Source organism: Procambarus clarkii, chromosome 25 (assembly GCF_040958095.1).
Source record: "Procambarus clarkii isolate CNS0578487 chromosome 25, FALCON_Pclarkii_2.0, whole genome shotgun sequence".
NCBI classification, from domain to species: Eukaryota; Metazoa; Arthropoda; class Malacostraca; order Decapoda; family Cambaridae; genus Procambarus; species Procambarus clarkii.
In genome coordinates, this window is record NC_091174.1 from 6,052,131 (window position 1) to 6,068,392 (window position 16,262).

The following is a 16,262-nucleotide window of genomic DNA, read 5'->3' on the forward strand; positions in this document are numbered from 1 at the left end:
TGTTTTTATCCGCGTACTTTAAATAATTTCATGGAGAAGGAAGAAGAGTGGGTGAGGTGAAGTTGTACCTAGGCCTGTATACAACAAAAAATATATATGTAATCTTTTGTACCTTTATTAATATTGCATTTTATTTCACATTGATAAAATTAACTACCGGATTAGCAATAATGTGGGATCACACTCTCTGAATGTCAGGTTCTCCGAAAAAAAAATAACACGAGTTCAGAGTCTGACTACCGTAGTTGGCTGAACGAGGCCGCAAGTTCTGAGGGCCGCCATTTTCTTTCATGGAAAATGCTCTTATATAAACGCTGGTAAATTCCAGGGCTAACTCTAATATTTTCGATCTCATTTCACAAGGAAAGAAAATGGGACACTGTACCAGTTTTACACGATTTATTCACGGTGAATAATCCACATATATAAAGCTTAAGCAATAAAGTAGAAATTATAGTATCTACCTCCACCGTACGGTGATTATATAGTGACAAGCGTTATTTTCACTTTAGCTAATACTAAGGTCAATTTGCAGTTATCTCACCGTTGTTTCAGGTCACTATTGACGTTTCAGTTTTTTTCAGGTTATTGACGCTCATTCAGGTCGTTATTGAGGTTCATTCAAGACGTTATAAATATTGTTTCAAGTCATTATTAACGTGATAGGGGTTATCAGGTCGTTATTAACGTCGTTTCAGGTCCTTATTAGCGTTGTTTCAGGTCGTTATTAACGTAGTTCAGGTCGTAATTGACGTTGACATTTCAGATCGTTACTGACGTTGCTTCGGGTCGTTATTAATGTACTCACTCTGGTGTGTATAGCAGCAATCTAAGTATAAAGAGATGACCTAAATAACTGAATTTAGTGAGCTTCAATATTACCTGTTTTTTAACTTCATTACTTTCCAAGGCGGTCTCCAGGGGTCCCAGAGCGCGCGTCCACAGAAAATGGGAAGCTAGGCGGATGTGACGTCGTAAGCGCGGGAACACATTTTGGCGGGAAGACAGTAACTCCAGATCAAATGAGCAACTTTTACGTAGAAACACTATTCGATATTTGACGCCTGCATTTAGATTTTCATTTCATCAATTGGTGTATTTTGAACCACAATAGCCAACACTGGTTATGGTATTGTTAAATGTTTTGTTCATCTTGAGTGTTATAAATGAATTATTTCTTCTCGTAAAATCTTATATCAGAATTTATTAGCAGTAGGCTTACTCCAGGATTTACCATAGAGGGTAATGAATTTAATGATCAGCTTGAATAGTTTATATCTATTGCGTATAAAGTAATTATCACCATTAAATATAGTTAATTGGTGTTTCTTGTCGTAGGTTGGTGTGGGATCTGGTGCAAAACAGCTGGTGATGTTTTGTATATACGATGATTTAAGTGGAGTGAGGTGTTTTAATCAGTAGGCCTAGGTGTGACATGCCATGTTATCGTCAGTGGGAGGAGTGTTATGTTATCGTCAGTGGGTGGAGTGAGATGTTATCGTCAGTGGGTGGAGTGAGATGTTATCGTCAGTGGGTGGAGTGTGTTGTTATCGTCAGTGGGGTATAGTGTGATGTTATCATCAGGGGTGGAGTGCGGAGTTATCGTCAGTGGGTGGAGTGTGCAGTTAGTGGGTGGCATGTGATGTCTTAATTAGGCAGTGTAAGTTATATCAGTGTGTGGTTTGCGACAGTGTGTGATGATGTTGGCAGCTTGAGAATACAAATATATGCTCATACAGCCGTCCTTACGTATTCATCAATGTGTAGTTCATACAGTTCATACAGAATACGTACCCTATATGGCGTAGATATGACCCTTAAGTTATCATGTAACACTTAAGATGGGAGAAGCGAAGGATGCTCGAGAAAGACACATGTAGAGATAAAATAATATAATTCTTTATTTTGTGCAAAAGTTCTCTGCAACGACAGAGAACTGACTATACATTAGTGTGCGTGTATGTGACTAGATGCTGGTGGGGTCCTATTTGCCAGCTTAGTGGGGTCGTAGGGTGGGGTCTTCTTTGCTTCTTGAAGCTTGTGACTCACTGGGTAAAAAAGCCAAGCGGGGAGGTGCTCCTTTTGAGGGCCGTCTTGCGGCCCCGCCTCGTTTTTCCGTTTGTACATTTGATGTGATGATTGTTCATATGGCGCTGATTGGGGTGTGGCTGCATTGCTTGAGGCTGGGTTGCTTGCTTGGGGTGTGACGGCTTGTTTGTGATTCGGATGCCTGTTTGGTTGTCAGTATTCTGCTTCCTCACATCAGGGAGCTCACTGGGGTGCTGCGGGGAGGTGCTGGTGGAGGAAGTGTCCTGCTGCGGGGGAGTGCTGCTCCTGGTGGGGTCTGGCTGGGCAGGCGGCCTCGGTGTGCTTGTTGAGGAGAGACATTCTGGAGAAGGTCTTGTGGCAGGTGACGCATGCGTACTTCTTAACGTCAGCGTGGGTCTGAAGGTGGGCCCGCAGGTTGCTGCGGTCAGCGAAGCACCGGTCACACTGCGGGCACTGGAAGGGTTTCTCCCCGGTGTGGGTCCTGATGTGGCCCTGCAGCAGCCACGGCCGCGAGAAGGCCTTGCCACACAGCTGACACTTGCACGGCAGCGTGTGCGTGCGGATGTGCATCTTGAGTGCGCCCAGACTCGTGTACACTTTCTCGCAGTGCTTGCACGCAAACGACTTGGCACCCAGCGCTGCGCAGTGGAACTGTTTGTGCTTGCTCAGGCCAGAGTACGTTGAGTACGACTTACTGCACTCTGCGCACGAGTACCGCGCCTCGCCACGCCCACCCGCGGAGTCGTGGATGGCGTCGAAGGAAGTCCTGCTGTAAGTCTCGCTATCACTAGTGACATCAATCTCGATCTCGTCCTCACTCAGAGACTCTGTGCCGACGCCAGAGTCCTCCGAAGCTGTGGAACGAGGGGAGGCCAAGCGCTCCTCAGAGGGCTGTGGCGAGGCCAAGCGGGCGGCCAACACAGGGTGGGCGGCCAGGGGCGAGTGGGCGGTGAGGGGAGAGTGGGTGGCAGAGTGCATGAGCGGCCACATTACTGATCCTCTCCACCATTCACTCTGCTGTTGTTGCTGAACAGCCGTCGTTTGAAACAGCTTCAGGTAGAAGTCTGCCAGTGAGGGCAGGCGTGGAGGGCTGGCGGGGGACTGCCTGGGTGGAGGTGGCGTGGGCGGCTTGGGCGGCGTGGGCGGCGTGTAAGTGGGCGGGCTGGAAACTCGAGCCACCTCGTCATCGCGGTGCCTTCGTCGCTTCACACTTAGGTCTTGAGGCTGGTCGTCAGCACCTGGTGGGAAAGAGAGAGAAAGGTTAGTGAGGCATAAATGTGGAGGAGGGGGGGAGAGATTATCGTGGGGGGGGGGTTAGTGGTCAGTTGGGGGGAAGAGTGGTCAGTTGGGGGTGAGAGGGGGGAGGGAGGGGGGGGGGTGGCTGTGTAGGAAAGGAACACAATTATGATTGGAACAATACATCAGGTCACACCTAAATAGTTTTATGGATCAGTCAAGGAGCACTATACTCTCCCTGCACTCATGCCTTCACACGCCGCCTCTCTCTCACCCACACACACACACAACACACACACACGCCCAATAGGCTCAGGAACCTGTACACCTGTTGATTGACGGTTGAGAGGCGGGACCAAAGAGCCGGAGCTCAACCCTCGCAAGCACAACTAGGCGAGTACAACTAGGTGAGTACACACACACACACACACACACACACACACACACACACACACACACACACACACACACACACACACACACACACACACACGCAAGCACAACTAGGTGGAAACTCGACACATATAGGGGTGACAAAGGGGGCCTCGCGGCTGAGTGGAGAGCGCTCGGTGGACGTAGTCATAGTCCTCTGGGTCCGGGTTCGATTCCCGGCAGAGAAAGAAACAAATGGGCACAGTTTCTTTCACCCTGATCCCCCTGTTCACCTAGCAGTATATAGATACGTGGAAATTAGATAACTGCTACGGGCTGCTTCCTGGGAAAGTGCATGTGTTAGAGAGAAATATATGTAGAGGACATAATAGAGTGAAATAGATCGGCGGTGTCCAATAGCTCGATTTTGCAGGCACAAATAATAATTATACACACATGCCACCTTACACTCCAACTAGTGAAAAATATACTTTGAAAAATATTAGAAAATAATGAAAAATATTGCACCTCGGATAGACACTCGTGGCAGGGATGGATACTGTCATACACTCATGACAGGAGGGGTGGATGTTGTCATGCACTCTTGACAGCTGTGGATATGCCCATGCACTCATGTCAAGAATGAAAACTGTCATGCCCACGTGACAGGGATGAACACCGTGACATACTCGTGTCAGAAATAAACACTATCGAATAACACACACAGCCATAACATGCACATTAATACATACCAAATGCACCGAAGTTATACCAAACAAATCAGAAATAATAACACATCAACATAAACACACAAAAATACATCAACATACATACATAAACACACAAAAATACATCAACATACATACATAAACACACAAAAATACATCAACATACATTCATAAACACACAAAAATACATCAACATACATTCATAAACACACAAAAATACATCAACATACATTTATAAACACACAAAAATACATGAACAGAACATACATAACAAACACAACACAAACACCAGGAATGGTAGACTAATGTATTTTTGATTGATATGTTGACTCATTTGAGGGATAGGTATGGAGACTGGCTCACATTATGGGGAGAGTCAACTGTTCAGTCACTTACTAGGAGTCACAAAAGTTACTAGACGAGTCACAAAAGTTACTAGGCGAGTGACAAAAGTTACTAGGCGAGTGACAAAAGTTACTAGGCGAGTGACAAAAGTTACTAGGCGAGTGACAAAAGTTACTAGGCGAGTCACAAACTTACTAGGCTAGTCACAAAAGCTACCAGACGAGTCACAAAAGTTACCAGACAAGTCACAAGTTACTAGGCAAGTCGCTGTTAGTAGATCAGTTACTAGACGTATGAATGTATTATGAAACTATAATCATTTGCTTGACGTGCTAGTTAATGCATAATTCACTAATTTGCTAATTGAATTACTTAACGAAACACACTCCGACTTTCCTATGAATGACAACTGAACTGCATTCGATATTCAATTCTGTTTGTAAACAAATTTAAATAAAATTATAGTATGTATTTTACCACTCGAATTACAAATTAAATATTGTTAAATTTAACATGATAAAATAATTTAAAATTTATACAATGATTAGTTGTAATCACTTACCATCATCATCCTGTGCGCTGTAGAACGATAGAGGTCGCTTCTTCGGCGGACAATGTGAATAATTTCTCAAATTATCGAGGGAAGCCATCGTGCTATCCATGTGAGGAAAATTCCACTGACACCTCACTTTTCCGTCTCACGATAGCTACTGATCTTTGGCGGGCAAGTGGATGGCTTTTATAACCTCGAGACCAGCTGGCAGGTAGAGAAACAATATGAACCAATGGCGCGGAGGCATCACAGCCTCCCTAGCGCTCTTGGCCATTCACAGGAGCCGGTAGGCGGGGCATAGCTAGCGACTAGCCAGTCAGCTCGTCGGCAGGTGATTCGGATGCTCCTGAAGATGTTGCCGGGAAGAGAGCTCACAATTCATATTTATGTTAATTTTTACTACAAGGAGCAATTATTTGTATCTTGATTATATCTGAACCTATCTATAAATTACGAATATAACAAATTTAGACAAATAAGGCACTCGATAACGCATATAAAGGAAGGAAAACTAAACGATAAACCTTGTAATCATCGTTCCCCCGGCACCCGGAAGATGAGAGGGGGGGGGGGAGATGGAAAGGTGTTTCAGAATCGTTAAACTCGCACGTGCTTACACCAGGTAATCATGGCCACACAGGCCCACTCACACGCATATGCAGCCCCACTCTCGACCTAATCACCTTGTCCGTGAAGGGCTATAGTGCCGGGAACCTTGAGCTGCAGTGGGGCAGATGTTCGGGCGTAAAGTACTGAGAAGCGCGGCCTCTCTTAAACACCGTAATGATTTTAGAGAGTTTGATTGTCACTGTTTTATACAGCTCGGCGTGTCCACGAGTCCCCGGAGCCTTGGTTTATGTCCCCATGTATGCTGTCTTGCTGTGTCGAGTCCCTTTATGTCTCTCTCTCTCTCTCTCTCTCTCTCTCTCTCTCTCTCTCTCTCTCTCTCTCTCTCTCTCTCTCTCTCTCTCTCTCTCTCTCTCTCTCTCTCTCTCTCTCACCTGTTCATTGTATTCTGGCGCGTATCTTCCTCATCGTCACCTGGCAAACTGGGAGAGAGAATAAGTGTTGGATGAGAGTAGGTGTCGTGTGGGTGAGAGGGAGTGAGAGAGAGTAGGTGTCGTGTGGGTGAGTTGGAGTAGATGGGTGATGGCTTATGACCCTGGGGTGGGGGGGGTTGAGGGGGGAGAGGGGGCGCAGGGAGAGTAGTTCAGGGGGAAGGTGGGAGATGCTTGGATGAGTGGTTCAACAAGGCAGTAAATCACCTTCTTTCACCCTTCCGGTAATTCACCAAGATGGGGAGGAGGTGGGGGGGGGGGGGGTTGTAAGACGGTCTGAGTGTGTGTTCATACTTATATATACACAAGTATTTATATATTCACAGACATATATAAACCTACACATATATATGTATATGCGTACATACACATACATATGTACATGCGTACGTACACATATGTACATGCGTGCATACACATCTTATCTTGAGATGATTTCGGGGCTTAGCGTCCCCGCGGTCCGGTCCTTGACCAGGCCTCCCATATACATATACATGTGTATATGCTTACATATGCATAGTGGCTAATGAAATTCAGCCATATTAAATGCAATGCAATGGAAATAAGCCCAGGAGAAAGCAGATGACAAGTCCAGCACAGTCTGTGAAGCAGGAACCTCAGAGAATCAAATACCTGGGAATCGACATCACATCTGCCCCAAAAGGCACACACATATATATATATGCATATCAACAATGGCTGTATATATATATATATATATATATATATATATATATATATATATATATATATATATATATATATATATATATATATATGGCAACGTCGACTGAATGACAGAAAAGTGTTTAGAACAAAACCTCCAGAAAGACTGGTTAGAGAGGTAGACTCGAGTGGTGTTGGATCTAATGGGAGAAGGGGTTGGGGATGGTGGGTTATCCTAAGTTGCTTTAAGACATGGTTATTCCACAGGATTAAATTGCATTATCCAATCTCTCTTTTTCCATTTTAAAATCCTATGTAATCGTCTTATAGCGAGTTTGAGTCGTCTTCTGAATATATTTTCGGCACATTTTTTGTATTATCTGCAAATGTTGCTGTTCAGTCCTCTTTGATTAAATCTTTTTATATATAAATTCGTGTCACCGGAGCGTCGAGTCACCAGGGCGTCGTGTCCCCAGGGCGTCGTGTCCCCAGGGCGTCGTGTCCCCAGGGCGTCGTGTCCCCAGGGCGTCGTGTCCCCAGGGCGTCGTATCCTCAGGGCGTCGTGTCCCCAGGGCGTCGTATCCCCAGGGCGTCGTGTCCCCAGGGCGTCGTATCCCCAGGGCGTCGTATCCCCAGGGCGTCGTGTCCCCAGGGCGTCGTGTCCCCAGGGCGTCGTATCCCCAGGGCGTCGTGTCCCCAGGGCGTCGTGTCCCCAGGGCGTCGTATCCCCAGGGCGTCGTGTCCCCAGGGCGTCGTGTCCCCAGGGCGTCGTGTCCCCAGGGCGTCGTGTCCCCAGGGCGTCGTATCCCCAGGGCATCGTGTCCCCAGGGCGTCGTATCCCCAGGGCGTCGTATCCCCAGGGCGTCGTGTCCCCAGGGCGTCGTGTCCCCAGGGCGTCGTGTCCCCAGGGCGTCGTGTCCCCAGGGCGTCGTGTCCCCAGGGCGTCGTGTCCCCGGGGCGTCGTGTCCCCGGGGCGTCGTGTCCCCGGGGCGTCGTGTCCCCGGGGCGTCGTGTCCCCGGGGCGTCGTGTCCCCAGGGCGTCGTGTCCCCAGGGCGTCGTGTCCCCAGGGCGTCGTGTCCCCAGGGCGTCGTGTCCCCAGGGCGACGTATCGCCAGCTTCCTTCAGTAGCTTCGGCGAGATTTTGCGTGTGGCCTTATTGCCGTGTGTGTGTGTGTGTGTGTGTGTGTGTCCATCACTCCGTCACCTCGACCGCTGTTTCCGTCTCTTTGTTCCCTCTATTCCAGCCTCCCTCCTGCCACCTTACCGTCTCTCCCTCTGTCTTCTCTCTCTCTCTCTCTCTCTCTCTCTCTCTCTCTCTCTCTTTCTCTCTCTCTCTCTCTCTCTCTCTCTCTCTCTCTCTCTCTCTCTCTCTCTCTCTCTCTCTCTCTCTCTCCAATTTCATTCATACGTTCCCTAACACATTAAGACTTGCTTCTCACACCTTACTACCTTATTAATCAGACGTCCTCTCACCCTCTAGTTTCTCTGTCCTCCATTTAGGTGCACCAGCCTCCTGCCCTTCCTCCTAACCCCCCCCCCCCCTCCCACACAGTGCTAACCGGAATTGAGCTACTCTTGCTCTCTGGCTCCCATCTGTATGGTCCTTGCTACAACCTGTCCTGGTCGATCTTGCTCTTCCAAATTGCTTCGATCTTGTCATCACTTCCCTTAGCTCACAGTGTTTCCTAAATAAGCTCTACGGTCTTTAAGTTCCTTTAAATAAGGTTATTTAGGAATACTCCTGCTTCGCCTCGAGTTGAAATATGGTTAAAAAATATATATATAGTTTTTTGAAGATTGATGGATGATTCCTTCCGGGCGAAATGGATTGGTAGTTGTTGATGTCCCCGCGGGCAGGAAGCTGGCCGCGGGGACACTGATTCTGGGACACTCGGCTCTCATAGCCATCTCGCCTGCCTCCTCCTCCTCCTCCTCCTCTGCTTCATCACACACTCACCCCTCCTTCCCTCTCCGTCGCACCCTCCACCTACCGGCCCTTTCTCAAGTCTGTTTGTACCTCTTCAGTTTACTGCTTATATGTCCGCTTCTCGACTGTCTGGTTGTATCTCTGCTTGTCTGCCTTATTTCCCATCTATCTACATATCTGCATGCCTACATCTCTGTTTGACTGTCTGTCTGACTTCAGGTAGGTAGCCTGAATGGTTAAGTTTCTTAAGTAATTATTAAATAACAGAAGATTTCTATCTACGTCAAGTAGTAATTAAGTAATTATTAAATGACAGAAGATTTCTATCTACGTCAAGTAGCTTCGGCATATACATTTCCCCTGTCGGAACCTCTACATCTTTTCTCGATCATGGCGGCTTAACCTGCATTTACTAAACAATTGTCGAACTTAAACACTTCGCAACCCAAGGTTCTTATTGTTATAAACAACCTCGTAACGGTTCAGAGTTCATAAACTGTTTAATAAATGGTAACTATGCCACTGTTATTGAGGAAAGATGTAGAGGTTTCGTAAGTGGACACAAATATGTTTGACGAAGCCTGACCCAGATCTCCATGCCAATACAATCCATTACTCCTTGATACATGATGTTGACGAGGCTCCTAAACAGGACTGTGGAAACCCCTATATCCTTATAAGATGCATACCAACCAGGGACAGGCTTGACTTGCGAGAGCTTGTTAGGGATTGGGACTGCAAATGATTGCAAACTCATCTGTATGTGCATTCAGACGGCTTCTCTTGCCTTGTTGTACTGATAACGTATCTAAGAGCCAGCCACTGCATGTTGATAGGGAATTATGACGTGTCAGTGATGGCTTAAGTACAAGGAACCAAGAAGATGCCCCCCTTAGCGTGGAGAGCCGGTGTACAGATGATCTCTCACGTCTCCCTCTGCCCTCATTTCTCTCTCTCTCTCTCTCTCTCTCTCTCTCTCTCTCTCTCTCTCTCTCTCTCTCTCTCTCTCTCTCTCTCTCTCTCTCTCTCTCTGCAAACTCTACCAAAACAGCACAACTTGTTCTTTGAACACTTTCTTCCGAGTCCTCCCTTCACACACTTCTCCTTCCTCTCCTCCTCTCTCCACACACACACACACTCACCCCTTCCGTCACACTTCCGCATTAATTCCGCCTTCTCACACTCCTCTCCGTTCTCTCCAACCTACCCAAACACCTCCACTTCCTCTTGCTCTCCCCACACACCTCCTATTCCTCTACCCCCTTCCCCCCCCCTCTACAAACCCCACCCCTTCCGTCCATCCTCTTTTCATGTTCACCCAAAACAACAAGATAACGCTCACCGCAAAGCTTTTCATCACGTCTAAGACCACTACACATACCGGAATACACTCCCAGAGATACGTCAATACCATGCCATTCCCCCCATGCACACCTAGATACATTTTCTTTCCCTCCTAGCCCGCCCACACCCCTTCCCAGCCAGCGATCTCCCTTCCCTTCACTCTCGTTCCCTCTCCTCATTATCCACCCCTCCCTCTCACTACTCGCTCTCCTCCACGTACACAAAGAACCAGCTGGTATTTTGTAAACAACAGTCGCACGTGTACCCAGGTTATGATGTAATCTCCCTCCACGTCTCTCTCTCTCTCTCTCTCTCTCTCTCTCTCTCTCTCTCTCTCTCTCTCTCTCTCTCTCTCTCTCTCTCTCTCTCTCTCTCTCTCTCTCTCTCTGTCTCTCTCTCTCTGTCTCTCTCTCTCTGTCTCTCTCTCTGTCTCTCTCTCTCTCTCTCTGTCTCTCTCTCTGTCTCTCTCTCTGTCTCTCTGTCTCTCTCTTTCTCTCTCTCTCTCTCTCTCTCTCTCTCTCTCTCTCTCTCTCTCTCTCTCTCTCTCTCTCTCTCTCTCTCTCTCTCTCTCTCTCTCTCTCTCTCTCTCTCTCTCTCTCTCTCTCTCTCTCTCTCTCTCTCTCTCTCTGTCTCTCTCTCTCTGTCTCTCTCTCTCTGTCTCTCTCTCTGTCTCTCTGTCTCTCTCTTTCTCTCTCTCTCTCTCTCTCTCTCTCTCTCTCTCTCTCTCTCTCTCTCTCTCTCTCTCTCTCTCTCTCTCTCTCTCTCTCTCTCTCTCTCTCTCTCTCTCTCTCTCTCTCTCTCTCTCTCTCTCTCTCTCTCTCTCTCTCTCTCTCTCTCTCTCTCTCTCTCTCTCTCTCTCTCTCTCTCTCTCTCTCTCTGTCTCTCTCTCTGTCTCTCTCTGTCTGTCTCTCTCTCTCTCTCTCTCTCTCTCTCTCTCTCTCTCTCTCTCTCTCTCTCTCTCTCTCTCTCTCTCTCTCTCTCTCTCTCTCTGTCTCTCTCTGTCTCTCTCTGTCTCTCTCTCTCTCTCTCTCTCTCTCTCTCTCTCTCTCTCTCTCTCTTTCTCTCTCTCTTTGGGAATGGGGACTGGAGAGAATGTGGTACAGTTATTATCGACTTGTCACGAGTAGACGAGTAGTTGCGACGCCTGAAGGCTTTAGTTGGTAATGGGTTGCTAGGAATAGGGTGGAAGGGCGAAGAGAGAAAAGGGTGAGGAAAGAGGATGAAAAGAGAAGAATAAATGGAGGGGAGATAGCTGAGCGAGGGAGCTATTTCCCCCATAATTCCCCATTCTCCTTCGCTCCCTCCTTTTCTCCGAGGGAGAGGGAGAGTCTAGGGTGCAAAGAGGGAGAGTGTAGGGTGCAAAGTGGGGGGAGAGAGTTATAGTGAAAATTTGTGAGGGAGAGTGAGGAGGTTAGGGAAGTGAGGGAGAGAGGTAAAGTGACAGTGGTGGGAAGAGGGGGTTCTAAGTAGGAAGAGTGAATCACAAGGTGTAATGGCCTTCATGGAGGGAGGAATTCAAAAATAAATATTAACATTATTTTTTTTAATGAAACACACACAAGGTACCATCTGGGAGGTGAAATCCTGCAAGAGTCAAATAGAGAGAAATATTTACAATCTAGCATATCACACCGAACCTGTCCACAGAAGCCCACATCAAAAGAATATCGTCAGTGGCATATGCTAGATTGGCCAACATAAGAACTTCCTTTAGAAACTTACGTAAGGAATCGTTCAGGGCCTTGTATACCACTTATGTGAGACCAATCCTGGAGTATGCAGCTCGAGCCTGGAATCCATACCTAGTTAAACGCAAAACAAAGTTAGAGAAGAATCAGAGGTATGCCACAAGACTAGTCCCAGAAGTGAGAGGTGTGAGCTACGAGGAAAGGCTACGGGAGCTAAACCTCACGTCCCTGGAAGACAGAAAGAGTAAGGGAAGACATGATAACCACCTACAAAATTCTCAGGTTAATTGACAGGGTGGACAATGACAAACTAGTTTAGCAAGGGTGGAACACGAACAAGGGAACACAGGTGGAAACTCAGTACCCAAATGAGCCACAAAGACATTAGAAAGATTTTTTCAGTGTCATAGTAGTTAACAAATAGAATGCCTTAGGCAATGATATGGTGGATGCTGACTCCGTACACAGTTTCAAATGTAGATTTGATAGAGCCTAATAGGCTCCAGAATCAGTACATCAATTGATTGATAGTTGAGAGGCGGGACCAAAGAGCCAAAGTTCAAACCCCGCAAGCACAACTAAGCGAGTACACACACACATACAAATACATACACACACGCACATACACTTAGGTGTTTTGGCTGTGTTGACAATTTATTACATCTAGTACATGGGCTGAAGCATTTAAATACGTGTAATTCGAACACCAGGAAGAAACAAAGCAACATCCTAACCCATGATACCATTACTTAACCAAGTCCGTGATATCCTTACAATCATCTAGTCGGTGAAATGCATTAAGAATATGAGAAGCAAAATAATTACAACAATATGAAATAAAATATTCTGTAGGACAAATATATATTAACAAAAGAAGCGGGAGAGAAGCGGGTGGGAGAGAAGCCTCTTCGCGAACCGACCGCTTCCATTTCCTGAGTAACGGCCGGGAACAGAAATATGAGAAAACGCGGGAAAAGTCGGTTACAGTGCGCGCCATAATAAATTTTATTGGCGCGCGAATTTGGTGCATATCTTTCCCGCCAATTTAATTTATCTTAATATTCCGATCTTGATTAAATTAATTCTCCAAGTAATGCACAAATCGAAGCTGTATTCCATATGCAGGCGATGAGTCACAATAACGTGGCTAAAGTAAGTTGACCAGACCACACACTAGAAGGTGAAGGGACGACGACGTTTCGGTCCGTCCTGGACCATTCTCAAGTCGATTGTGACAATCGACTTGAGAATGGTCCAGGACGGACCGAAACGTCGTCGTCCCTTCACCTTCTAGTGTGTGGTCTGGTCAACTGTATTCCATATAATGAAGCAGGGAAACGAATCTTGGATTATCTTGCTGACTGAAAACTTAATGCTAATCGGTAATAATAAAAACATTAACTGGCAACCGAACTCAGGCGGAAGGAAAGTAGGAAGTTTGTGGAACTTTGTTTGCTTGTTTGGTGAGGTCATATCCGACTAGGGTCAGGGAAGGAAGGGTTCCATTAAGTGTCAGGCCAAAAAGTTTGGCCTGACATCTTGCCGCTACATATCTCGGGGGATTTTGTTCATAAATACTAATATATTGCAAGAATAACGAGCGAGGAAGAGTAAAATAGTTTCAGTAATTTTGCTCCGTGAAAAGCGTCGTCAGAGATAAAGTTATTTAATTAAGTATATTATAAACTATTTACCTCCTGCAATGCCTTTCATCCACTTTCTCCAAAACCGGTAGGGACGGAGTTGAGGAGATATGATCAAGACATGCTACATACTTAGATGAACTGGCAAAGTTGACAAGTATAGGTTATTCAGACTTATAAAAAATAAAATGATAGAAGCCGGATAGAATTTAGATACGCAGAGAACAGAGCACAAGAGGCTTCTAAATGAGATAACGTAAGGTAATGAAGACTCTCCTATCTTTCTCCCTGGTTAGATTTACCACCATCAGTTAACTGAACCTTCCTAGTATGATCAGCCTCTCGCTTCCTTCCTAGCACCACCAGCCCCAACCACCATCTTAACACCCCTCCCCCCCCCTTCCTGTCGCTACCAGTGTCATGAGTCATGCAAATGACACGCTCAGTCTCCCTCTGATGACATCTGATGACTTTAGATGAAGCGCCTGTAGGCACCTTCAGCCTCACTGTCAATAGCAGGAGCAATCATGTTCAGGACTCGCATAAACACCTGTCAGTGCTCTATGCCTGGTAACTCATCGGCTCCACCATCTGCGTTAAGTGTCCTTTCTCTGATGCTCATTAAGGGATTATTGTGTGTTGCTGAGCTTTTTTATTTAATGTGTGTGGATATATTGGATATATGTGGAGCACATGTGGAGGGAATTATAAGGGAAAAAGCGCTAAGCCTTTACGACTATATATAGCACTTGGAAGGGGTTGGGATTAGGATTTGAGATGGGACGGGAGGAAAGGAATGGTGACCAACCACTTGGACTTTCGGAGATTGAACGCCGACCTGCATGAGGAGCACATGTGGAGTACATTTGGTCGTACAGAAGGCCAGGACCTGGCCTTCCGGTGCCAGGTCCTGGCTGACGGCACTGCTTGCTGGCTTCCAAGTGGCACATGAATCTACCTTACTGTAGGATAATGGTATTCACTGCATTTCCTTGCGTAAAAGTAGGTACTTCTTGGCTCCAGGTGACCCCACAGACACCACTTGGCCTCCAGGTGACAGTGTAGGCGATGTTTGGCCTCCAGGTGACAGTGTAGGCACCGCTTGGCCTCTAGGTGACACTGTAGGCGCCTCTTGGCCTCCAGGTGACAGAATCACTGCCTAGATACCCCGGGTGACATTAAACACTACCCGGCCTACCGGGCAAGACGACAGCCGACACGTGACACAGTCAATACTTTCAGAGCTCAGACAGCCGTTGGATGCTAAATAAAATGAACCCCCCTATACGCTATAGCGTTCACTGGTGTGCATAAAACATGGATAAATCCGGACAGAGCGAGGAGGCGTGGTTGGGCGGCTTGGAAGAGGCTTACAGCTTGCACTGGGCGGCCGTGGGAGTTGGGTGGTGGGCGGTGACTGTGGAGGGGTTATACCGTCGCATCCCTTGGGAATGACTCTACACATACACATGTGACTTAAGATTAGCTGAACGTGCGTAATGAAGTTGACGCTCGATGTTGCCAAGGTCCTGGTGGCATCTGTTATTCTTCGTGGCAGAGGTGATGAGGGTGGGGGCGGAGGCCTTGATTTTGGTAGAAGTAGCGCTGATTTTGGTTGTGGTAGTTGGGTTGGCCTTTGTGGTGGTGGCAGTGTTTGTAGCAAGCACGGACGCTATACGTTGCCCCTGCTTGGAGGCCGGTCACAATATCCCCCAGGCACTCTCCTCGCCCTCTACTGGCAGGTCAGCGCGTGCCCCCGGCGCACTGGACTCGGCCGTAGATTAAGGTGTGTCACAACATTGAGGATCCTGGAAAAACACGCAAGACGCCACCCCCCCCCCCCCCCTGTGTATGGCGCCATTTCACGGTCATCCAACTCGGGTGAAAACAAGTCTCATCTTCTTCCATAGCTTCCCCAAATATCCCCAGTATGTATTCTCAGCCCCATGGGACGTAAAAAGAAAAAAATAAAGAAAACAAGAAATCCCTAGGTACTTTTGTGGGAACACGTGTGATGCGTCTAGCGACCAGCAGTTGTCTTTGTCCCCTGACCTAATCCTCGGGTCTTCCACACGTTCCTCGGGTGGCACTCTCTCTCTCTCTCTTCTGATTCTCGAGAGAAAGGAGTTCTTTGTGGAGGAGGTGAGACTGGACTCTAGAGACGTGTCTCACCTCCCTCCCCCGTTGGGGAGATTAGTTAAAAAAAGAAAACATGATTAGAGAATTTGGTGGTCTTTGAGAAAATTCTTGGGGTCTGATATGTGTGTGCTTAAGTAAGAGATTAATCTCCTCCCCTCTCCATACTCCTCCACAAACAATTTTGCTACGGATCAGTCACATATAAAAGCCTATAAAATCCAGTTTCCTTTCCGTCACTGCTGTGGTCCAAGAGTGACATGGTTACATCTTGATATAGCAAAGCAATTTTGGTCCGCCGGAGCGCGTACAGAGCACATAAAACACTGGAGAGCAAAGAGACAATAAACTTCTTCAAACATATTCTTCAGTTAATTACCATCTAATTCGAGCAAGTATACCAGCGAAAGACATAACATGATATGACATGACACATGACGAGTCACAGCATGACCTGCGCTCTGAAATGAAGGGCGTGATCAACCTCTCCGGACGTGTTTGTCTGTCACCATGGCA

General features: G+C 47.0%; 2 protein-coding genes across 3 annotated transcripts in view; one reads left to right on the plus strand and one right to left on the minus strand.

Annotated features, from left to right (window-relative positions):
• LOC123756549 (protein escargot) overlaps nt 1-16,262 on the plus strand; it is a 148,860-nt gene that overhangs the window by 16,522 nt on the left and 116,076 nt on the right. The gene's annotated exons all lie outside the window — the stretch shown is intronic.
• Nucleotides 1,878-5,424, minus strand: LOC123756374 (zinc finger protein SNAI2). Its single transcript, XM_045739479.2, has 2 exons — nt 5,293-5,424; nt 1,878-3,287 (listed from the first exon to the last, which is right to left on the minus strand). The coding sequence occupies exons 1-2, from the start codon at nt 5,390-5,392 to the stop codon at nt 2,272-2,274; spliced, it is 1,116 nt and encodes a 371-aa protein (XP_045595435.2). The 5' UTR covers nt 5,393-5,424; the 3' UTR covers nt 1,878-2,271.

Excerpts from the sequence above, each read along its gene's own strand:
- LOC123756374 (XM_045739479.2), bottom strand. The coding sequence starts at position 5,392 with ATGGATAGCACGATGGCTTCCCTCGATAATTTGAGAAATTATTCACAT. Across the intron at positions 3,288-5,292 it reads CAGCGCACAGGATGATGATG|GTGCTGACGACCAGCCTCAA; the intron begins GTAAGTGATTAC and ends CTTTCCCACCAG.